The 24,376-nt window shown below is 62.9% G+C and overlaps 1 protein-coding gene across 1 annotated transcript; it reads right to left on the bottom strand.

Moving 5' to 3' along the window:
* Nucleotides 1-23,865, bottom strand: RALGDS (ral guanine nucleotide dissociation stimulator). Its single transcript, XM_060102428.1, has 18 exons — nt 23,683-23,865; nt 13,944-14,054; nt 12,843-13,036; nt 12,204-12,302; nt 11,184-11,377; nt 10,789-10,991; nt 9,819-10,034; nt 9,550-9,653; nt 9,034-9,118; nt 7,593-7,661; nt 7,091-7,186; nt 6,571-6,603; nt 6,152-6,273; nt 5,862-5,957; nt 5,351-5,552; nt 4,977-5,219; nt 3,417-3,531; nt 1-896 (listed from the first exon to the last, which is right to left on the bottom strand). The coding sequence occupies exons 1-18, from the start codon at nt 23,863-23,865 to the stop codon at nt 721-723; spliced, it is 2,541 nt and encodes an 846-aa protein (XP_059958411.1). The 3' UTR covers nt 1-720.
* Nucleotides 23,866-24,376: the final 511 nt, after the last annotated feature.

Here is a 24,376-nt window from a genome sequence, read left to right as displayed (position 1 = left end):
CCCCTCCCCCCCGAAACCCTCCTTTCCCACCAATCCCCGTCTCGTGTGGTCTCGTAAAGCCCAGGATGCAGTGGTGAATGGCACTTACAGTGTCCTGAAATCTGACATCAGTGGGACTTGGCCGAGACCATCCTCACTCACCGGTTAAGAGTGTGGTCCGTGAAGGGGGCGTCTCTCTCCTCTGCCAGGGGAGGGCTGGAGTGGGCAGTGGGTGAGACTCCCTCACTTTCAGTTGGCCCTGATGATGGAATCTTTGGTGCAGCCTGAGGAAGGCCACAATGGTGGGAGGAGAGAACTGCAGTGGTCAGACCCGGTGGATGAGTGGTACCCTGGGGTGCCCATGGGCACAGGTGGCAGTGGCCCACACCTGGGAAGGTGTGAGGGAAGTGTACAGAGGGCAGTGCCCGGCGGCATGCAGGGCTCCGTGCCCACTGGCAGCGCTCCTTGGCAAAAGTCAGCTCGTCCTCTGGTTCCAGAGAGCAGAAGGCACCTAAAGCAGCGGGTGGTCCGCGGGAGGCCAGGTCAGCCCGCCGACTGGCAGGCATCAACCCCGGCAGCAGGGGAGGTTCAGGGTGAAACTGGGGTCTGGGGGTGGCCTGGGCTGGCAGGTTGGGACCAGGTGCCCACCCGGCCTAAGCCACTGTAGTCTGTAAGTGCTTAGTTGCCCAGCCAGCTAGACCCTGGAAAGGGCAGCTCTGTGGCTGGCCAGCTAGGGACAAGTTAGAAGATGCCCTTGGCAATCTTGAGTCCCTTCTGCTTCATGCGGGGGAGGGTAGAGCTGGCTCCATGCCTGACCTTTGCCCCCTTGGTGAAGGTCCGTTTCTTTAGGACAAAGTCATAGTTGGCAGTAGAGTTCATGGCGTAGAACACATTGGCGTTGTCAGGGATCTTCAGTTCTGGTCGGGGAGGGGCAGAGGGTCAGCTGTGCTTACGGGGGCCCCACTGGACACCCCACCACTGGAGAGCCCCCAGGAGGGCAGGACTGATCCAGAGACCTGAGACCCCTCAATGCAACTCCAGGACCACCAAGGACCCCTCTTAATGACACCTGTCTGGGACAGACTCTGCTGAGGCACCGAGGGACTTCCCTGGTGGCACAGTGGTTAAGAATCCGCCTGCCAATGCAGGAGACATGGGTTTGATCCTTGGTCTGGGAAGATCCCACATGCCGTGGAGCAACTAAGCCTGTGCGCCACAACTACTGAGCCTGTGCTCTAGAGCCCACGAGCCACAACTACTGAGCCCGTGTGCCGCGGCTACTGAAGTCTGCACGCCTAGAGCCCATGCTCCGCAACAAGAGAAGGCACTGCAGTGAGAAACCTGCGCACCACAACAAAGAGTAGCCCCCTCTCGCCACAGCTAGAGAAAGCCCGCGCGTAGCAACAAAGGCCCAGCGCAGTCAAAAATAAATAAATAATTATTTTTTTAAGAAAAGAAAAAAGGAACTCAAAAAAAAAAGGGACTCCGGGGACTTCCCTGGTGGTGCAGTGGTTAAGAATATGCCTCCAACACAGGGGACATAGGTTCGATCCCTGGTCCGGGAAGATCCCACATGCCGTGGAACAACTAAGCCCATGCGCCACAACTACTGAAGCCCGCGTACCCTAGAGCCTGCGCGCCACAACTACTAAGCCCATGCACTACAACTACTGAGCCTGCGTGCCACAACTACTGAAGCCCGCACACCTAGAGCCCGCGCTCTGCAACAAGAGAAGCCACAGCAATGAGAAGCCTGTGCACCACAACAAAGAGTAGCTCCCGCTCGCCACAACTACAGAAAGCCTGTGCACAGCAACAAAGACCTGACACAGCCAAAAATAAAAATAAAAATAAAAATAAAAAGGACTCCGACTCCAGGAAGCCCCACCTCAGTCTGCAGCTGGCAAAGGGTCATCCCACCCTGCCCCCTGCTGCCTTCACTGATCAGGAGCTCCAGCTGCAATAAGCTTTCTAGAACCTAGATCACCTCCCCGGAATCCTGCACAACTCAGGACAAGGGCTCTGGGGCCAAGTTAAGGGCGGGCTTTGCCCCAGGCCTCCTGCATAGGGTTTCATAGGGTGCCAGGCTCCCAGCAGGTACTTGCTCTTGGCTCTGTTTCCCACCCTCTCCTCGGGCCTTGAGCTGGCTGTTCTCCACTGCTGGGCTGGAACATGTGTGCTCTGGGCTCCATCGTGTGGCTCTCACTCTGGTCCTTAACCTGTCTAGGTCTCAGTCTTCCTTTTCTGTAAGATGGGGGTCCCACCTGCCTTGCCTACCTCACCAAAATGGTGCAACAAGGTAAGAGAGGATTTAGAAAACAACTTCTAGGGATCGTGGCGAGTCATTGCTACCTGTCTGGGTAATGGCTGTGAATGCGGGATCAGCTCATGGGAAAGGAAAGAGTGATGATAATCTTTGCAGTTATGGCACATCTATGGCACACGTACACACATGAGCATATAATCCATGTATATATGGATCAACTCACTACCTATTTTATCTCCATTGTGGGGATGGGAAAACAGGCACAGAGGACTTTGCCCAAGGTCTACAAGCCGTAGCTGTCTGGTTCCAAGTCTGTGCTTGTTCTTGATCCCTTCCCCTTCCCAGTTTTTAGAATACCCAGCTGCTCCCTAGTAGCCTCTGTGTTTAGTATCTACTATGGGCTGAAAGTTTGTGTCCTCGCTAAATTCGTTGAAATCCTAACCCCCAATGTGATGGGATTAGGAGGTGAGGCCTTTGGGAGGCCATTAGGTCATGAGGGTGGAGCCCCACGAATGGGATTCATGCCCTTATGAAAGGGACCCCAGAGAGCTCCCCACACCCTTCCACCATTTGGGTTCCCAGTGAGAAGTCAGCCGCTGGCAACCCAGAAGAGGGCCTTCACCAGAACCTGACCATGCTGGCACCCTGATCTTGGACTTCTAGCTCCAGAACTAGGAGAAATAAATTTCTGTCATTTAGAAGCCACCAGTGGTGGTATTTTGTTGTAGCAGCCAGAACGGACTAAGACAGTGTCATACGTTCATGGATTTTCACAAATTCGATGTTTTAATCCACGGTAGTCATGATCCTTTCTGAGGCACTCATTTCCCATCTTAGCCAGAAAAACGCCCTTTTGTATGGCCTGTGGGCTCGGCCATCTGGCTGCCTGGCCCCAGGAGAAAAGCCTTTTCTCTCCCCTCCTCAACGATGCTAGCACGGAACGAGGTCTCCCACTGACTGTTCGCGGCCAGGGAAGGGCAAGGGACAAGGGTCCAGCAGCCACCAGGGGCCGGTGAGGAGATACTGGGGGCATCCAGAGCTGCCCCTAGGCAGGTCTGTGTGTGGGCAAAGCCCATGCCCACCCTGGTGGCATGTCTTCTGGGGTGGTGGGCCTGGGGCACGGTGCTCCCCTGCCCCCCAGCCCCATCGCCCACCTGACACCCTGACTTACTTCGATCATCCGAAATAACCTGCACCAGCTCGTAGTCTTCTGGCTCATCCTCATCCAGGTTGTGTTTGTCCATGGCTTTGCGAATTACAGCTGGAGCCTTGTCTTGGCTGGTCACCTGGACAGGGTGGGGGACAGGCCATCAGGGCAAGGGTCCAGGGTGCAGCAGCCAAGGGCCCTCAGAGCTGCCTCGGCACTGTGCGCACAGGGGCTCACAGCCTCTGACCGGATGCTGGGTCCAGGGGGGTTGTGCCTCCTTCTCCTGCCCCTCTGGGGAGGCCTCCATGGCCCCCGATCACTTACCCCCCATCTCCTGCAAGCCTGCCACCTCCTCCCAACACCACCCAGGGCAACTGCCTGCCCCCGGGGCTGCTCCCCTTAACTGTCCGCCTTGACCCTGCCCATCCAGGACAACGGTATCACTGCACCTGGGTACAGAAGGCATCTAGTCCCAGCCCTGGAGGTGAGAGAGGAGGAGCTGGCTGGATGCCCAGTGGCCGCCTCCGTGCCAGGCCTGCACTGGCTGGAGGCTGCAGTGGTGGAGAGTGCAGGCCGACCCCTGCTGCCTTGACCCCAAGGGCCAGAGCACAGGCGGGCCTTAGACTCGGGGTGGCACGGGGGTTCTGGGGGTGCAAATGGCTCACTGGCAGCCTAGTTCTGGAGGATGAGAGGAGTCCCCCCAGCCCCCAACCCCCCCTCAACATACACAGTGTTTGTGGGCAACTCGCACTGGCCAGGTCTCGACACCTCCAACTATCGCCGGTGTCTGACACTGCCGGCCACCTCCGCGGCCACCAGCCTGGTGCAGCCACTGCCATCCCCCCTGGACTGCAGCAGCCGCCTCCTAACTGGCCGCCCTGCCTCTGCAGGCACCAGCCCATCGCCCACGGAGAGGCCGGAAGCCACTGCTCCCCCTCCTGTGCTGCAACGAACAGTGCTCCCACCTGTCTCGCATGAGATCCAGGCCCCCGACACTGGCCTGCTCTGCCGACCCCTACGCTTCCCCCGACCCCTGCTCCTTCCCTTCGGACCTCCGGCTTCTCCTCCAGGCCCCAGGCACACTCCCGTCCTGGGAGGCTGCACGCTGCTCCCTCCTCCCCCACTACACTCAGGCCCTTTACGGGTGACGTCCTGCCCCACTGCTGATGTAAACCCCTAGTCCACCACCCCGGCACTGATCACCATCCATACACTAGCTGTTTTTTTTTTTTTTTTGCGGTCCGCGGGCCTCTCACTGTTGTGGCCTCTCCCGTTGCGGAGCACAGGCTCCGGACGCGCAGGCTCAGCGGCCATGGCTCACGGGCCCAGCCGCTCCGCGGCATGTGGGATCTTCCCGGACCGGGGCACGAACCCGTGTCCCCTGCATCGGCAGGCGGACTCTCAACCACTGCGCCACAAGGGAAGCCCACACTAGCTGTTTTGATTCCCTTCCCTGGTTGACCCTCTGTCCTTCCCAACCCACTAGGAGAGCAGTTCTGGGAGGGCAGGGATGACCCATGGTGTTCAATATGGATTTGCTGCCCGGCAGAGTGAGGGGCCCGTGGGGACGCCTGCCCGGCTCACCAGGATGCTCTTGTACATGTTGCCGTTGTCCACGTCCAGGCTCACCCGGATGATGCAGCTGTCGCCCACCTGCTGGTTGTAGAGGGGCAGAGAGGAGCTGTAGCTGCAGACCCCTGACACGGAGCGCTTGTGGGTGCGCGTGGTGGCCACGGGCGTGGTGGAGGCTGAGGAGGAGGAGGTGCTGCTGGAGGCTGAGCTGATGCCGGAGGTCTCCGGGGACGACTGGGAGGTGGACTCCCAGAACTGCGGGGGACGGCATGGTCAGCAGAAGCCCCGGGCCACTGTCCAGCTCTGGGGGCTTCTAGTGTGCAGTGGGGAACTCTGGCCCTAGGAAGGGCTGAGAAGGGCTGTCAGGGAGGGGGTGGGGCAGTCACCTTCTTCTCCTGGCCGTCAGGGGACTCTGGAACGAAGCTCATGTTGATCTCCTCCACATCGGAGCTGGAGGAGCCGGCCGAGTGGACACTGAGTGCGTCGGCAATGTCCCCGCTGCTGAGGTAGGGGCCGCACCTGAGCTGGTCACAGGACTTGGAGTGGCAGCTGCTGCTGGTACTGAGCTCCGTGCTGGGGGCCTGGCGGCTGCAGGGAAGGGCTGGCTGACTTGGGGGAGGCCTCTCCTGGGACACAGCCCACCCCGTCCCCTGCCCTCTGTGCCGAGTGCTCAGGCAATCACCCCATTGGCTCCAGCGTCTGACAGATCATTTAGCATCACCCCATTTCACAGGGGGAGAAACTGAGGCCCAGAGGGGTGGAGCAAGTGGCCCAGTCACAGGGCTGTCGGCGGGGGAGCTGGGATCCCAGTGCCAGCTGCCTGACTCCTGAGCCCACTCGCAGCCCGAAGCTTCCCTGAGCCCCGAGGGAGCGCCCCTGCCCACCCGGGCACTCAACTCGCTCCAGCGCTTGACGATGGCCGTGTTCTTCTTGACCTTGAGGGTGTTGCTGGCCGACTCGGAAGGGGGCTCCAGCTCACACGACAAGGTGTAGCTACAGGGCAAAGCGGCAGCTGTGGGGAGTCGCACTCGGGTCTCCCTCCCGGTGCCTGCCCGGCAGCTAGAGTCCAGGGGCCCGGCCGTCACCAGCGACGGCACCCAAGGCTGCCCAGGATCACAAGCCACAGGCTCTCTGGAGCTGCCCAGGGACAGCCCACGTGTGCCCTCCCAGCTCCTGCCCGGACTCACCTGTCAGCCTCACTGAGCCGCTCCATAGCCCGGAACCAGGCCCCAAAGTGCTCGTCGGGTGCAATGCTGTAATTGTTGCAGGCCGACTGGAGCAGCTTGATCTGGGCAATCACTTCGAATTCCTGGGGCCAGAGGGAAGGACAGGACGCTGACGGTCTGGGTGGGCTGGGCCTGTGCCAGCCTCTGGGTCCCCACTTCCCACCCTGTCCTCACAGCCAGGTTCAAACAGCCCCTCCAGGAAGGTGTCCTTGATTCGACCTCCTGCCCCATCCTCCCGTGGGAGAGGCTCACCCTCTCTCTGTATCCAGCTCTCCCCAAAAATGTAACAGGGAGGGGTCGGAGCCAGCTGTTCTAGCCAGGTGGCTCTCTGATCCCGCCCCCCACACGGGCCCCCTTCCCGTGAGGCTGCGGCTGCTCACCTTCCTCCTTTTCTCGAAGTTGATCAGTCTCCCCTGGAAAGCACACGGCCAGCGTCCATCAGAAAGTGTCCCCTAGCCCATGACCCCCCCTCACGGGTCTCAGGCTGCACTACCCAGAACACACACCAGGGGGCAGCACAGCACACACCTGGACCTGGGTGGGACCCGGGTGCCAGGGCGGGGTGGGAGGGGCGCCGAGGCTCAGGGGTCTGAGAACAGCTAGAGAGACTGAGGCCTTGGGCAGGAAGGCCAGGTTGGCCACATGTGCCTGACCCTGGAGGGCCCAGCCTCTCCACCCATGGCCGCCACCTGAGGGAGGGGCTGTGTCCTGCTGGGTCAAACCCCCTGCAGCTCTGAGCCCCACCAGCAGGGCACCAAGCTCTGTTCACTCCCTGCCGAGATGGGCAGGTGTCCCCGGGACACAGGGACGGCCAGGGGGCTCTCGTAAGATGAGGTGCACCCTCTGCTGAGAGCTCGGGGCTCAGGACCCCCACCCCGACCCCGCCCCGGGCTCACTCACATACAGATAGTCCTTCATTGCGGTGTCCAGCATCACCAGGTCTGTGAGGAACGTGCCCAGGTAGGGAACGGTGCCCTGGATGACACCCTGTGACAACTGGGCGGGGTTGGGGGGAACTGATGAGCAAGGCCCCTCCCCTGAAAACCCCTCAGCCCCACCCAGGCCTCCCACTTGGAGCAGCCTGGGGACCTTTAGCCATTTCCCCCAAATCCCTCTCCCAGCGTGCATGGACCCAAACTCCCCCAAGTCACCTTGCAGGCTTGGTATTTGGCAAATCCCCAAGAACTATGGCCCCCGGCCCCTCCCCCCTCCCAAATCCCCACTGGGCCCAGCTCTTCCAGGCCCCAGCTCTGGTGGCTACTAGTCACCCTGACACCAGCTGGTCAGGGCGCAGCGCCCCCAGGCCCCGGAGGAGGTCGGTCTAAGGGTCATGTCAGGCAGTGCAGCTACAGGAGCGGGGGCTCCGGGCGGCCCCTCCTCTCCCAGCCTCGGGCACACTCACCACCTCCTTTGGCCGCCTCTGGGCTCTCCTGGGGTTCATCTCCAGGGTGGCGAACTTGGAGGTCCCCTCCTGCAGGGCCAAGCACAGGGTCGGTGAGGGCTTCCGCCCCTCCCCCCATCACCCACCAGCAGACCCGACCTTGGCCCTGGTCACTGGTGCAAACGCTCCAGGCATCCCAGCGTACTCCATTCCTAGATCTGCACCCCTGCTCGGGTGCTCATGGGGTGCGGGAACGCGGGCCAGCGGCCCGGCCTCCTTGGAAAGTACAGATGAGGACTACACCTGCCCCTCGGGGTCTCCAAGGACTCAGCGCCACACCCCCATCACCGTGGCCGTGCTGTTCCCCCCGACCCCCCGTCTCTGTAGGAGGGTAGGAGGGTCCTGCACAAAACTCACGCAGATTTCCCTTCCCCCTTGAACCTCACTGCCTCTCCGTGAGGTTGGCACCCCAGGGTCAGCATTTCCCCACTTTCCAGATGAGGAAATTGAGGCCCAGAGACAGGCAGCACCTTGCCTCTGAATGAGCCTCAGAAGGGCTCAGAGGAGAGCAGGAGGCCCTGCTGCCCACCCCCCGCCCTCCACGGACCAGGTCCCAGGCTCAGAGCCTCTGGCGTGTGCCGGCCCCCAGCCGGGAGAGCCATCGAGAGAGGGACAGGGACTCTGGGCGCGCCTGGCTGAGCAGGGTGTCTGCCGTGCCAAAGCCTTCACAACCCCACGGAGCCCCTCGGGATGTCCCCTGCACAGAACTCTGCCTTCATCCACTCAGGAGGGGTCTCCTTGGTGCCACCTCTGAGATGGTGAGCTGGGGCTGCTGGGAGCACTGGGTGGTGACACTTTGCTTCCTCTTTATATGGAAGTTTCTGGGGAAGGGCCCTCATGAATGCATTAGCACCCCCCTGCACTTGCCACAAGCCAGGTGGGGCATTTGTCACAGCCACCAAAGGCCCTGTGGTGAGACTCTGAGAAGAGTCCCTGGATTCCTTTGCAGTGTCTGCCCTGAGGCAGAGGGAAGGGCTCCCAGCCCCAAGATCTACCTCCTGGGTCTGCTCATTTGGATGACGGCTGGGCGGCCCCTGCAGTACCATCCCTGGGCAGGCGGGGTGCCTGGCCCTCGGAGGTGAGCGCGGACAGGAGCAGCAGGGCCTGGCTTTGTGGGGACAGGCTAGGCTGGTCTGGGGAAGGAAGAGACCCTCACCCTCGACCTCATCCACCCCGAGTGCCGGGTGAGGGACCAGTGAGGACCCAGGAGACTCTAATCCTGCCCCTCACCCGCCCAAAGCTCTGGAACAGCCCAGGTGCCCTGCTCCATCCCTGTCCTAGGGCCTCCTATCTCCCAAACTGCCCCCCACCTGTCCACAGACCCGACAGATCTCATGAGAAGCTTTCGAAGAAACTTTCAGTGGGAACCTAAGCCCCTCCACCCCAAGCCCCCGGACTCTACCTTGATGAGCAGCTCTCTGCTTAGGGAGTAGTTGTTCTCATCTGAGAAAATCTCCGACAGCTTCTGAAAGATGCGGAGGCTGTCCCTGGGGGAAGGAAGGAGAAAGGAGGGCATGGTGGGGAGGGGTGCGGGGGCAAGAACATTTGAGGACCCAGAGACCCCAACTGCCTGGATGGGTGGTTTCCAAACAGAGTTCCGCTGGACCCTAAGGGCTCGGTAGGCCTGGAGGGGTGGGTCTCACGTGGGTCACCGGGGAACCCCATTCCCAGTCGACTGAGCGGCTCTGTTTTGGCTAGTTCTGATTTTAAGTGCACAGAGTCGTGTGGTTGAAGTAGACACATGAAAATCCCCAGCGTGGCTCAATCCAGTACCTGCCAGAGAAGGAGACCAGGTCCTGCTGGCCCTGAGACCCCGCCCCCCAAGATGCGCTGTCCCTGGGCAGGTTCCAGGCAGCACCCAGCCCCGTGGGAGGCCCCGGGTCCACCCTGGAGCTCCTCCAGGGAGAAGCCTGCCCACCTGGAAACTTCTTCCCACGTCTTCTTCAGCCGGTGGATGGAGTTGCTCTGCAGAGCAGAGAGGATAGCGTACAGGGACGAGAAGTTCTTGAGGACCCGGCACTCCTGGGAGGGAGGGGCCAGGCTGTGAAGGGGGCCGAGCTCCCGCCTGCTCCAGCTTCAGTCCCCCACCTCCCGGATGGGGCAGATGCCCCGGGAGGTGCTCCTGGGGTCGGATGAGATCAACCCAGGGGCAGAAAGGGCTCCCCCGGGCCCTTGGCGGCCGCGTACCCTGGCCACCTCGATCCAGTGCTCCACCACCCTGGCCCTGGCGCGGGCCGTCACGCTCCGGTCCCCGAGGCAGGTGGTGATGACGCAGTTGGCCACACTGTTGAACTGGGCGACAGTGGCACGGACGGTGGGAGCCAGGTGCTCCTTGCCCCTCTTGTCCCGCTGGGACCAGATGGAGCCCAGGCAGTGGTAGGGCACCACCTTCTTGAACAGCTCCTGGGGGCAAGGGGAAGGTCACCCGGCTCTGCCGCACCCCAGCTCAATGCCCACAGTCCCCCCACCCCTGGCCCAGGCAGGGTCACTGGTCGGAGCTGGAGCTCTGGAAGCCGGGGAGGCGGCTCGAGCCCAGCCGGGGGAGGTGCGGGGAGGTGGTGTCTCTTGGTTTTGTTCCCCGCCCACTGCGGGCGCCTGGCACAAGGTGACCCAGGGTGACCTGGGCAGGAAAGAGAGGTGGCCACCTTCCCCAGTCCATCCTAACTCCCAGCACGAGATGCATGCGGCTCACACCTGCCCATACCAGGTGGTGCTTTTAGCCCTTGATCACGCCTCAGGCCTGTCCCCTGTCCAGATGCCCATTCACGTGGGCACTACAACCAGAGGCTGCGTCTGCCGTCTGCCACGGCTTCTAGCGTGCACCAGGCACGGGCTAAGTGCTGAAGCTGGTGAGGCCTCCTCAGCAGACGTGGGGGGCAGGGGGGGCGGCCCATGGAGTGAGCGCCTGTCCGCTACCGGGTGGGCCAGACCCCGCCCAGCTTTCTAGCGTTCCACCTCATTCCACCCAGACACCGTGTGCGAGGGATGGGGCCCGGGTCCACAGCCTGAGGGGACTCGAGGCCTTCGGGTGAGGAAACCTGCCCAGGCTACACGGTTTGTCATGGGATTTGGGGCAGGACATCAGCTCTGGACAGGGCAGGGCAGACGCCTGAAGGAAGGCGCACCCCTGCCCGCCCTGCGGAGATGAGCTGCCTACCGCGTCCATCAGCGTGAACTGCTCCGCCACCAGGTCGGGCGGGAACGCCAGGAGGTGAGGCTTCTCCTCACCCAGCCCGTTCTCTGCAGCCACAGGCGAAGGCCAGGAAGGCTCGAGGTCTGGACCTGGCACCGGCCTGGGTGCTAGAGCTGAAGCCGGCACTGGCTCGAGGGCTGCAGTTGGCTTCAGAGCTGGAGCCAGAGCTGCAAAGAGGAGCGGAGTTCAGCAACACGCCTGCCTTTTTTTTCCAAGACAGAAACCACACCACTGCCCTCTAAGACAAGCCTCAGCTCAAGAAGCACCCCAGGACGTCTTCCCCAACAGCGGTCCCCACGCGGATGGTCTGAGGCAGCCTCGGGGGCTCCTGCGTGTCCAGCACCCACCCCTCTCCTCACCCTCCGGCTCTGCCTTGGTGAGCTCTGTGTGCTCCAGCTGGGCCAGGAGAAGGTGGGCCCGACGCTCCAGGTCGGAGCCGGGCATGTTGAGCTGCACATAGGCCACCAGCTGCTTGAGGCAGGGGAAGTCCGGGGGCTGACAGAAATCCTCGGAGTACTGGTCCAGCCAGGTGCCCAGGATGGAGGAGACGGCACTGGGGGCGGGCGGGCGGGCAGCAGAGTCAGGGGCCTGGCCTTTCCTTCCACACGGCCCTCCCCGGCTCCCCCATGGGGGCTGGGCTTCTGGGCCCGCCCCTGCCCCACCCGCACTGGGCTGCCAGGCAGGGGCAGGCCTGGTCGGCAGTCTTGGTAGGAAGGGGCCCTCCATCCCTGGTGACCACCTCTCCCTTCCTCGGGGGAGCCTGACTCTCTCCTGTCTGCCCCCAGCCCCCCGGGCCCTCCCCACTGGGAAGGAAACTTCAGGAGGGCAGGGAGGGCAGTGCCCGCTCTGTTCATTGCGCTGGCCTGGCCGCACACGGTAGGCGCTGCATAAACAGGGGAGGCAGGAGGGGACAAGCAGAGTGTGCCCCCCGCCCGGCCTTCACGGGCCTCGCGCACCTGAACCGGAAGCTCGCGCACCTGACGGCTGCCTTGGTCTGTGCGCCGGAGTGCGGGTCTCGTCCTCCCAGGGATGCTATTCTTGGTGATGGGGACGTAGCCGGCCCCCTGACCCTGACTGAGCTCCCGTGAGCCCCAGCTGAGCACTCACACTGGGCTGCGAGGCTGAAGTGCCAGCAGCTTGCCCCCCACACCTGCTGTCCTGGGCCCCGGATCTGAGTGGGGATGGATGCTCTCAGGGGCCGGCTCTGAGCCCCCAGCCTCCCCTCTGCTCCCTGGGAACATGGGACCCCAGCCACAGCTCTCTGACTCCTTTCCTCCTGCAGGAGGAGCCCCCAGACCTCAGCCCTCCAGCGGGAATCACAAGATGTGTGGCAGCTGGGTTCTGCCCAGCCCCTCCCATCAGACCCAAAGTCTACTCACTTCTTCAGTTGGTCCTGAGGTCCGCCGTCCTCGCTGGAATAAGGGAGGATGCACCCGTATCTAGAGGAGGCCGTGAGGGCGTCACATCTACCGTACCTGCTGTGACGTCTAGTGTTACTGGCTGACCCCCCGACTAGGGTGGAAGCCCGGGAGGGCAGGGATTTTTGTCTGCACCGTTCACTGAATTAAGCCAAATGCCTAGAAAAGTGCCTGCACACAGTAGGTGCTTCGTATGTATTGCTGAATGAATGAGCCCAACCAGCACCTTACAGATGCCTGAGTGGGCCTGGGCCCTCAGCCAGCCCCCAGCCAGCCCTGCTCAGGCTACTCCCAGGAAGGACCCCTGAGACAGAATCTGGAAACTCCTTTACAAATGGGAAAACTGTTCTGCCCAGGGGCTGGAAGCAGAGAGCTTCTCCACGGGGAGAGGAAAACCTTAATTAAAGCCGCCCCAGCCCTCAGCAGCCCTTTCCACAGGGCCGGGTGAGGGGCCGCACTGTCCATGCTTATCCGACAGTCCTGGCAGCCCGGCCTTCACGTGAGCAAACTGAGGCTCAGAGAGGTAAAGCAACATTCCCAAGACACACAGCCAGTGGGTGGGTGGGGAGCCACTGTGCCGGGGAGGGGCGGGGCGCTCACCTTTGGAACAGCAGGTCCAGGACCCGCTGGGTGGTGGTGAAGGCTCGGTAGGTGCACAGGAAGATGGTGACATAGGAGAGGTCGCTGCCCTGGAAGGCGGGCACCAGGTGCTCCACCAGCTTCTCCAGCGTGCCTGCCTTCACGGTCCGCACCTTGCAGGTCTCATACAGGTTCAGGGCTGACTCATTTTCATACTGGGGTGGGACAAAGAGGGACAGACAGTCAGCGACAGCACTGTGGCCCACTAGGAGGGCAGGGGTTGGAACTCAGAGGAAGTCCCAGGCGCCCAGTGACTTCTGGATGGAGATGGGACGTGAGTGCCCCGAACAGAAAAAGGGTCTCAGCTTTTGAACTGGAGGTGGGGGATGATAAAAACTAGCAATACCAACACCTTCCGGTCATTTTATTAGCTGAGTAATTACAGCACCTTGCCGTATTAAGGGCAGAATCCCTGTGATCCCTGGCAAAACACCCCCATTCTAGAGATGAGAAAACAGAGGCTCAGCCTGGGGTGGAAGGGCACGGTATGTTAGGACCCAGAGGCTATTCAGGGCGGCACTGTGGAAATGGCTGCAGAAAGGAATCCCGTCAAGGTCCACGGCAGTGAAAGGCTGAGTTATGGTTGGTGACCAGCCTCCCTTCTGAAATGTTACGCATCTGTCAGGCCCCCGCTCTGACCTGGAGGGGTCATGGAGCTGTGTTCCGTGACGGCAAGGTGCAGAGAACCATGTATAGTAGGCTGAGCCCTTTTTGGGTTAAAAAAAAAAAAGCCCCACTAAGTAAGGTGATGAAAGCCTTGGAGAAGGTATGGAAGGACAGTCGTTAAAACCAGAAATACTGGGGCAAAATGCATAAATCATCCCAGCCTAACATGAAGTGGGAATAGCATGGAAGCATCTTTTTTTTGATGTTCATACATATAAGTGAACAGTGAACTATGCACTTGGCCCAGCCCAGGGCTGGACAGTAGGGGAGGGGTGGGGGCCCAGATTCCTTTGGGAGCAGGACTGGGGGACCCTCAGGCAGGAAAGCCCTGGGAGGGAGCCCAGTGGAGTGGCCAGGGTGGCCCCTGGGTCCTGGAGCCCCCCCAGTCACACTCACCCCGAGCCAGCGCTGGCCCTTGCTGGCACCGTGGGGCACCTGAACCCTGCGCAGGGAGACGGAGTAGATGACGCCGTTGACCAACTCTTCGCCGATGTCCTGCGTGGAGCTCTGCAAAGACAGCGCCCGGCCGCCGGGCGGGGTGTCGGGGCCCGCCTGGCTGTGTGGCAGGGGGACACCCCGTGCCACTTCCTGCTCCCTAGATGAGGCAAAGCTCGGTGGCCACAGACACCTCCAGCCCAGAATGAAACAGGACGACAGCGGGAGGGCCAGGGGTTACTATCGGGGGGGCAGGCACTGACCCCAGGACGCCCCTCCTCACCCCACCAGCCGTGGCTGGGTGTGAACAAGATGTACCCACTGGGGTTCCAACGACAGCCTGCCCCTACCCGGGGGGGGGGGGTCCCCCCGCTCCCGCCCCCACCCCAAGGCGAGTATTCTTATCCAGTCATTTCACAGGTGACCACACAGAAGCCGAGGGAAGAGCAACCCATCCAAAGCCATGCCGCGGCGGGTTAACAGCAGAGCTGGGACCCCGAGGCCCTAACTCAGCCCACTGCACCTAGGGGGCTCTGGCCCCCCCGAGAAGATGCCTCCCCCAGGGCGTGAGGCCCCTGGCCCCCTCACCCTCATGTGCCCAGACGGCCCCCGCAACAGCTGCCCCGGCCCTGGAGTCAGCCTCCCGGGTCTGGGGCAGGTGCGGGCATCCTCGACGGCCACAGCCAAGGCCACTTCCTTCCCTTTCTGCTCATTCAGTCTTGTGCCTTCTTGGGCAAGAGGAGTTCCCAGTCCCCTGTTCGTCATCACGTGTATGGGGACGGCATGAGAATGACGACAGTGCTGGCGTCTGGGCTGATGCCTGGGGTTCCACAGAACTCCCAAACCACAGGACCTGGGCTAGGCCAGGAAGTGGGGGCAGGGAGGGACCATCTGGCTGCTCCCTGGACCCCCGGCAGAAAGACCCTTGTTTTAAGAGGCAGTGATCCCGGGGATTCCCTGGTGGCGCAGTGGTTGAGAGTCCGCCTGCCGATGCAGGGGACACGGGCTCGTGCCCCGGTCCGGGAAGATCCCACATGCCACGGAGCGGCTGGGCCCGTGAGCTGTGGCCGCTGAGCCTGCGCGTCCGGAGCCTGTGCTCCGCAACGGGAGAGGCCACAACACTGAGAGGCCCGCGTACCACACACACAAAAAAAAAGGCAGTGATCCCTCCTGCTGGGCAGGCTGGCCCGGTGGGCTGCATCAAGGCCTGCCAAGGTCACTCAGTCGTTGCTGCCCTGGGTTCCTCCCTCCCCACTGCAAGCTCACCCCGTCCCCAGACGGGGGCAGTGAGAGAGGGGGGCCTAGGAGTAAAGAGACAGACCTCTGAGAGTTTAGGGAGGAGGGGGGAGGTGCTAGCTGGCAAAGGGCCATCAGTCACATGGTCAATGCCAGCAGCTAGGATCACGGGTCACTGTCCCAGCTCGGGGTGGGTGTGGAGCTCACAGAAGGCCCAGTGGAAGTGCTGACTCAGCCTGGGCCCCACCGACAGCCCTTCCCTAAATCCCTCGGCCTAAGCTGGGCCCCTGGGTGGGAACCAGGTGCCCAGTGTCCTGTGGGCTGTACGCCCGGACATCAACACCCCTGGGGTCAGGGGCTAGGGAGTGGGGGTGGGGCTGGACCTCCTGCCTCAAGGGCTCTGGGAGGCCTGGGAGCCATCCTCCGGAAATCTTCCTCTGACCCAAGGCCGCCCTCCCACTCTGGGCATCGGACCAACAGGAAAGCCAGTGCAATCACACCGGGGCTCCTGACCCTTCACCTTCGGAGACAGCCAGGCGTTTCTTGGAAGTCAGCAGGGAACCCGCAGGTAGAGGGCCCTCAGCTCAAGAGCCCACGCTTGGGGAGGTCCAGCCCTTCCATGGAGGAGGGGAAACTCCTCCTCCTGAGGCAGAAGAACTGAAATAGACGCACACTGTCCTCCCCTGGGTCATACATCCTTCCCCGGCCCAGAAGAGGCCGCGGTGATGGGCGATGTCAGGGGCCTGCCATCCACCTGCGAGACCAGGGCCCTGTCCACCCACCCCTACCTCTCCTCAGGGGTCCTTGACTGCCTCTCGCCAAGGCTGCGGCCTGCCCTGGAAAGACCCGTCCCTCTCCGGGGGATTCCAGCCACTTCCGGTCCAGCCTGGAGCCAGACAGTGCCCTGAGCACCCAAGTCACTGGCAGCAGTTTATAGAGTTCCCGTGCTGGACCTGCCTGACTGTGGGCACGGGACTCAAACCCCGTGGGAGCGCACACAGCACCTGGCTCCCAGCGGGGCCCCATCAAGGCCTGCCGGACAGAAGCGCTTCCTGGCCAGGCCAACCAATGGGAGGCCTGGCCATCCCTGAGCGGGTCTAAATAGCGGCTCTGCAGTGAGCCATGGGCCGCGGCTGGCTGCCCTGCCCAGGCGTCATGTGATCCCGAGCCCTTCCCCCACCCCGAGGGGCCCCCTTCTGCCAGCCCGGTGGGGGGCAGGGCAGGACGCTGAGAGCCGCACATGCTGGGCCAGGGGGAGTCACCGCCCTGTGGCACAGATGGGGAGCTGCTCCAGCCCCGCGGAGCTAACCCTGTCCTCTCCGGGCCCTTCGCCGCAGCCCAGCAGCAGGAACAAAACCAGATCGTCCAAGCAGCGCAGAGAGCAGGCGCCATTTAAACCGTCGACCAAGAGACAACGGCGGAGCGGGATCCAAAGAGAGCTGCCCGCATCCTGGGCACAAAGCGGCAGAGCGGGGCGTCTGCTCCGCACTCCCACCGCGCTTCCAGGGACAGAGAAGGACAGCGGCCGACAGCCCTGGCACCTGCCCCGGGACCCTCTGGGGCAGGAAGGGCTGGGCCCTGGCCCCCACAGGTGACCCATCCTGTTGGCAGAACAGACAGCACACAGGCCCGGGAACAGACAGCCCGTTTGGGCAGCACCAAGCCCCTGGGGATGCTCTGGCAGGGGCTGGGGAGCTCCCGGGGGAGGGTATGGCCGAGCAAACAGGAGATGCCCTGGGGGGAGGCGTCCACAGGGCAGCAGTGAGCTCTTAGGGGAAAAGAACGCCAGGTGGGTGGCTGTGTCCTCCTGTCCCGCCCCAAGCAGGTACCCACATATGTTCCCAGGGCCCGGGGACCCAGCTGGCAGCTGGGCCTTGCACACACTGCCCAGCCTTCCACCACTTGGGTCTGGAGCGAGGGTGGTGAGATGCCTCCAGGCCCTCGTGAGCAGAGGCTGGCAGAACAGGCACCAGGGTGCCCCACACCCCGCGGTCCCTCGGAGCACAGCCCGGAGCCCCAGGGACAAGGAAACAGCCTGGGTGACATGTTAGTGTGTCCCCTGATCAGCCTTCTTGGGGTGATGGGCCAGCAGGATGCTGTGTCCCCAACTGACCGCAGGCCAAGCCCCGATTCCCACAAGACAGAGTAACAGGGTTGCCGGGGGCCGATCCCACCCTTATTTCTGGAGAGAACAGAGGGGACCTACTGGGCCTTTTCCAGCCCTGCCATCTCCCCGAGAAGGCGGCTCGTGCCTGCACACACGGGGGTGGCGCCTTCTCCCATCCTGGTGACCTCTCTCCTCCCACTCAGCTGTACATTTCCTGTGGAAGCTACAACTAGAGACCATGCGGGGCCTCCAGACCCACAGACGCCTCTGGCTGCAGACCGGCTCCTCCTCACTGGCCAAGGGCTCACGGAGGAGGAGGACCTGAAGCCACACCGTGGTCTCCTCCCTGGGGCTGCACGTGGAGAAACCTGGTCTCACTCAGGCGAGGGCGGGGGAGTGGGGTGGTGGTGGCCTCCACGTGCATGAGATCACCGCCCGGGGACCTCACGGCACCCGCTGAGCTGCTGCTCAGGCCCACTGAGTCACAGAGGTCACCTGAGGCCCTGACCCAGCCACCAGCCAGCACCCTGCAGCCCTGAGCACATGAGGCCCCTCCTCCAGGGCCCACCGGACCCAAAGGTACTGTCTTTCCTGCAGGGCTCTGGCTCCCAGCTCAGCTGAGCCCTGCAGCCCTTGGCCTCAGTGAGCCTGTCTGGGAGATGGGCGAAGGGCGGCAGGGGTCACGAGAGGGGACGTGAGCGGCAGGACCGGCTCGGCGCCAGGCACACAAAGCACCCAGGAACGGGACCTGAGGACGCTGTGGCTGGGGAGCTGACGATGGACAGCGGGCAGGGGAAAACCTCCCGGGAGACCTGCCAGATGCCCGGAGAGCTGGAGGAGGGCCAGGTGAAAGGCAGGGCGGGTCATCCTAAAACTGTGGGGAGGAGGGAACCAGGCCTGCGGCTTTCCGACCTTTTAGCCTTCTGTCTCAATGCAGCAGCCAAAACACGAGAGGGATCAGGGATCAGAGAGGGCTGCTCAGTCTCTCCGAATCCCAGGATCTGGGGACTGTTTGAATACAAAGTCGAGCACCCATTTTACAGAGGTGGAGACCAAGGCCCAGGGGAGATAGTCAAGTAGAAAGTGTCCAAGCCCTGGTTCATCTCTCAGATTGTGTGCCCTGGGAGGGAGAAAGAAAACACCAAATGTGCGTGGCCTTCCCAGTGGGCGACGGGGCGCCACCCTCGGGCCTGCCCCCACCTCAGGTGGGTGTCCTGCACCCTGAGCCCGAGGACATGAGCAGACCCCCAGTGAGGACTCAAGGTCAGCCCTGGATGGGGGTGGCCACGCTCCTGGTCCCCAGGCACCACAGCCCAGAAGTGGCCTTAGAAGGGGACCACACGAGGTGCCTGGGTGGCAGGGCAACTGGGGAGCTCAGTGACCCCAGAAACTGCAGTTTGGGGATCAGCCTGTGCTGAGCCTCCAAAGAGGCTGACCCGTCTCCCCAAGAACCTTCTCGGCCAGCCCGAGCCTGGCTACTCGTCAGCATCTAGAAGAGAAACGTGCCGCCTGTGGAGAGCAGGGACCAGACCTCAGGCTGGCCTTGCCCACCTCGTCCTCCTGCCCCCCCAGGACCGGCTCCCGACCATCAGGCCTCTAGGGGCCAGGCCTGCAAGGGGGCATGGCTGGTGACAGCTGAGGAGGAGGGTGGCCTCTCACGAGGTGGTGGAGGGAGGGCCAGCTGACATCAACCCCACTGGCCACAGCATCCAGCACTTGAGGGCATTTCCCAGGTGTCAGGCCCTTTGCACACTCATCACATTTAATCCTCCCGATGCCTCACTTGATGTGGCGAAAGCCAGGCGGGGAGCTCAGCCCCGTCAGGAGCCAGGAAGAGGCAGCCGGGGCAGGGATTTGAACCCTGGCCCGTGACAGTCATGTGCCGTGGAGACACACCTAGGCCTCGCTCCACCGGTGGCTGCCACGGTCACAGCCTCAAAGTGCAGTTCAGCCCCTGGTCACACACATGCTAGAGGGAGGGAGACCAGAGACAGAAAAGGCTTCCTCAGGTCACACAGCCAGAGGGGGGCGGCGGGGCGGGGAGTGGCAGTTCCCTCGCACTCGCACCTCTCCACTGAGAGGGGATTGGTCAGGGCTCCTGCCACAGGATGGCCAGGGCACCCACAGGCCTGGGGTCAGCTACGACAACCAGGCCTGGGAAGCACCATGCTGACCAGGCTGGCCAGCGTCCTCCTGGAGCCCTGGGCACGGGCACTCCCCTGGCACCTTGTCAGAAGACACAATCGTGGCAGCCACGGGGACTGCTTGTCAGGCCGCCTGTCTCTTTCGGTCCTCACCAGAAGCCTAAGCTGGGCAACTGGCATCAAGTCCAGATAAGGAAACCAAGGCCCAGGGAACGAGAGCACGTCTAGGGCTGCGAGGGGCTGAGCTGGCCTTCCAGCCCAGCTCTCTTCCCTCCAGAGCCCAAGCTCTGGACCAGCATGGGCGACGCTGCCCCTGGGGTCAAAAGGACAACATCATGCCTCCCTCGAGCCCGCAGATCTGGCTGTGCCGGCATCCGGGGGCTCCCTGGGGAGGAGAGGAAAACGCCGGGCAACACGTACTTCCTGAGCTCCCAGAATGCAGGCCCCTGTGCTGGGTGCCCTCGCCCTGCTCACCAAGCACCCTTCTGGAGATCACGGGCTCACCCCCTCCCCCGCCCCCCGCTACAGCTGGTCAGGGGATGGAAACCGGAGGCTGCTCAAAGGTCTGCTTCTCCTGCACTGGGCTGCAGGTTTCAACTCCCACCTCCTCAGAACTGGGTTGGGGACAGTGGCTTCACCGGAGCCACGTGTCCAGGAACGCGGCACTTCTGGGCCTGAGAGGCCGGACGCCGAGCCTGAGGCGGGGCGGACACAGCACGGTGCCACACTGTGAGGGCCTTATAGGCAGCCAGCCCTCCACTGCCTGGGTAACACCTCCCCAAACCACCCCCACTGGCCTGCTTGGAGGCTGCAGGTGGCCCGTGCTAAGTCTCCTCCAAACCCTCCTCACCAGCAGTGAGGAAGGGCCTGGAAACGGCTAACTTCCAGGCTGAGGATGGGGCCCCAGTCCTGCCTGCCAGCGGTCTAACACCTCCCAGCACTGAGCCCCCACCCGCTCCTGCCCCAGGGCCATCCCGGAGCCGCTGGGGAAACAGCTCAGAGTGCCCAGTCCGGAGAAGTCCTCCCCGCCAGAGAAGGAACAAGGACCCAGTACCAGCCAGCCTGGCCCCTGAGGAGTAAAGCAAGAGGGGAACCCAAGAGTCCATGGGGGCCCAGCAGGTGGCAACCGGTCAGGCCCTTCGTGAACTTGACAGGCTGTGCAGCTGCTGGAGGCTGCCCCCTTGGCGCCTGACAGTACACAGACTTACACACACACACACACACACGCACACGCACACACACACACACACACACACACACACACACACACACACACACACACACACACACCCCACCACCCCCACCCCCCTCTCAGGTCATGCCTCTTGGCCTAAGGCTAATGAGCCCTGGGGGTTAGACTGGAGCCCTGCACACCGTGAGATCAAAGAGACCAGACAACGGGGAAGGAGGCGGGGAGGCTGGAGGGAGACGTAACTCCCCTGCACATCTCTGCTCTGCCCGAGGATCCGAGAAGGCTTCCTCATTTCATTCCACCCACATACACTGCGCTCAGGGCTTGCAGGCTCCCTGCCTGGGTGGGAATCCCGCCCCTGCCACTTACTGGCTCTGTGAGTTTGTGCAATCTAGCACCTCGGTTGTTCCATCTGTTAAATGGACGATGGATGATCCTGACCCCCAAGACATAATGCATGCAAACTACTCAGCACACGGCCTCCCACCAAATGCTGGCTCATATTAGCTATTATTTAAAACCTTTAGGGTCCAGCTGTGGGCTTGTTTCTTCCTTGAAGCTCTCCCCAGTGTCTTGTGGCCCAAAGCACTTTCACCTTCCTCTGGCCTATAAGCACCCCTACCCTTCACCAAGCATGGGGACTTCCGGGCTGCCTGGGCCTGGTTCCGTTCCCCTAAGAGCTCCGCCATCCTCCTGGGGCATGTGTAATTGTCTCGCTGCGAGGTAGCCTGCTCTGATCCCTGTGGGCCCTCGCACACAACAGGCGCCCAGCACAGAACACGGCCCAGCTTCAAATCCTGGCTGCGTCCTCGCTGGCTGCGTGTACATTTCGTTCAGGGACTTCACTTCTCTGAGCTCCAGTCTCCTACAAAGTGGGGTCGGCACCTACTCGGGAGGGTTGGTCAAAGCCAGCTGGAACGAGGGGGTGGTGTCTGCAGACAGTAGGTGCTGTGGACTCCAGGATTCCTCCTGCCTGGCTGAGGTAGTATCCTGCACGGAGGCAGGGGCGTGGGCCCAGTGACCTCCAGAAAGCACAGAACTGCACAGGCCGAGCTGGGTCAGCAGTGGCCTGGCTTAGAAGTACGATGATGAGCAGATGCCCAGATGTGTGAGGACATCTGGCAGCCCAGAGAGGGAAGGGCGGGGTAGAGACTTGTTAAGGAAAGGCGGACTGGGGAAGGAAACAGAAACTGCCTAGTGGTTTCCAGACAGGACAGGGACCACGAGCAGCCGCTTCAGCTCTGGCAGGCCCCAGCGACCAGGAAATCGGCCCCAGGATGGGGGGGGGCGGGGGTGTTGGCAGGAGGGACAGGGACTTCCCCACCCCCTCCCCCAGCTCATGGTAAATGGTCATTGTGTTTGGTTTCCGGCAGTGGCCTCCTCTCCTGCCAGGACCCTGGTTTTCCTGCCTCAGCCAGAAGCTTCCCCTTTGATTTCTAAATAGCAGCCATGGCCTGGATCTCAGTGCTGGGGCCAGTGAGGACGAGGAGGAGGGAGAGGGGGAGAGGGGGAAAAAGAGGGAGAGGGAGAGAAGGCAGACCCTTGGGCAGGGGTAGGGCTCAGCTCTGCGTCTCCCTCGGTTCCTCAGGGATACAGACGGACAGACAGAGGGAGGGAGGGAGGGAGAGAAGCAGCTGAGCGGCCCACCCCTGCGAGCGCGCAGGCCGGACCCTCCAGCACACAAAGCCCGAAGAGCTGCCAGACATAATGAAAGTCAGATGAGTGCTGGGCTGGTGTCAGGCCGCCCACCCCCACCCTCCCAGGGGTCTCGCTCCAGCCACTAATGAAGACCAGAGCTGTGGGTGGAGGAGAGTCGGGGAGTGTGCCTGGCCGGGCCACCGGCCAAGCTCAGCAATAAAGGGTCTCCCCGGCCCGAGGTTCTCCCACCAAGAGCTCCCTCCACCCCCTGCCTTCCCCCAACTCTGGGCAGGGAGATGCGCTTTATCCTTGGGTAAATATGCATCCCGGCCCCGTCTAGGCACTGGGGACACACAGAGGCACAAGACCCAGGCTGGCAATTACAACTTAGCCGGGCCTAAAGTGACGAAGCAGGGATACCAAGGGGCCCTCTCCAGCACGAGGGCTCAGGAACCCCTCTGAGCCCTCTGACCCAGGAATGGCCTCTGTCCAGACCCCAATCCTGGATTCTGCCACCCTGGCCGCAGGGAGTCGGAGGCTGGTGCACAGTCAGGTAGGAGGAGGGGGGGCACTCCCCCCCACCCCGCCACTGCCCAGAGCACGCTAGACAGGAGTCCAGCCCTCACCTAGTTCCTCCAACCACATGCATGATAGGCACACCCCGGTTCTGAATCCTCCCAAATCCTTACAGATTCAGGGTGTCGGCGCATTTTCTAATCAAGCAGAAGTGAGTCACCCCTCCACCTGAGAGGCCCTTGTCCCAACCTACCCGCCTGGACACCGGGCCCCACAGGTTGGAAGGCCTGTCTCCCCATTCCCCCGCTTTGAGCAGCCCGGAACATTGGAGTCCACTCCTGCCCCCAACGGGGGCTGTCTGGAAGGCCACTGTGCTCCCAACCGCCTCTGAGGATTCTAGAAGACTGCCGCCCTAATCACTAGTTCACCACCTGCATTTCGAAGCCAAACTGCCTAAGCCGGCCCCGACCTCGCCACAGGGACGAAATACGGCCCAGCCCTGCTGTAGGGAAAGGCACAGACGCAAACAGACAGCGACTGCCCGCGGGAGCAAGTCTACCTGGGCTGCAGGGGCGCGGGAGTGGCACACCTGGGCTCGGTGAGGTCACGCACTGGGACGGATAGAGGGGGGCACGAAGACCCGGTTCTGGTCCCGAAACTGTTGGACCGGCTGGCGGCAGCCCCTCCGCCCACCTGGCTGCCTTGGGGTTGGCCAAGGAGGGGGATTTCTGCGGAAGGACCCTCCCCCCGCAACCTCCGCACTGGGGGTGGTGACCACCACCACTGGAGGTGGGTGACTCGCTAAGGACGCTGGGCCCCCACCCACTCCTCGCTCGGCCGAGCGCCGGGCCGGCCTGGCTCACCCACCTCTAAGCGCGGCAGGTCGGGGTCGAGCTGCGTGAAACTGTGCAGCACCACGGGGCAGCTGTCGGGGCCGCCCACCTCCAGGCGCACGGCGTCCCACACGCTGCGGCTCCGCCGGGAGCCCGGAAACAGCGGCTCGGCGCCGCCCGCAGGCCCGGCCGCCTCGGCCCACATGCGCTGCACCATGGGCGGCTCGCAGCGGCGCGGGCGGCCGGCCGGGCCGCGGGACCCGGGGCGGCGCGGGCGCGGGGCCGGCCCGGCGCGCGGCGGCGGCGGCGGCGGCGGCCCGCGCGGCTCGGCCCTGCCTGTGCTCTGCGCCCGCGGCCCGGCCCCGCTGAGGTCAAGCCGGGGGCGGGGCCGGCTGGCCAGGGGCGGGGCTCGGGAGGCGGGGCCTGCGGCGTGGAGGGGCGGGGCCAGGAGAGGTGGGGGCCAGAGACGCCGGAGGGGAGTGTGTACGCCTGTGCGCGCGCAACCCCGCTGGAGTGATGGCGGCTTGTGTCGTGGGGCTGCGGGTAGCACGGTTAGGCCCTTTGTGTGGGTGCGTGCACGGGCCCAGCGCACGGGTTGTGTAGCTGTGTGACTTGTGTAAGTGTCGACGTGTGGCCAAGCAGTGGGTCTCCACCTCCCTTAAATTCCAGTTAAGCCCCTCCCTAGCTCTGTGGCCTCGGACAAGTTGCTTAACCTCTCTGAGCCTCAG

Source organism: Mesoplodon densirostris, chromosome 6, assembly GCF_025265405.1.
Source record: "Mesoplodon densirostris isolate mMesDen1 chromosome 6, mMesDen1 primary haplotype, whole genome shotgun sequence".
NCBI lineage: Eukaryota > Metazoa > Chordata > Mammalia > Artiodactyla > Ziphiidae > Mesoplodon > Mesoplodon densirostris.
This window is presented reverse-complemented; position numbering and strand designations above follow the sequence as displayed.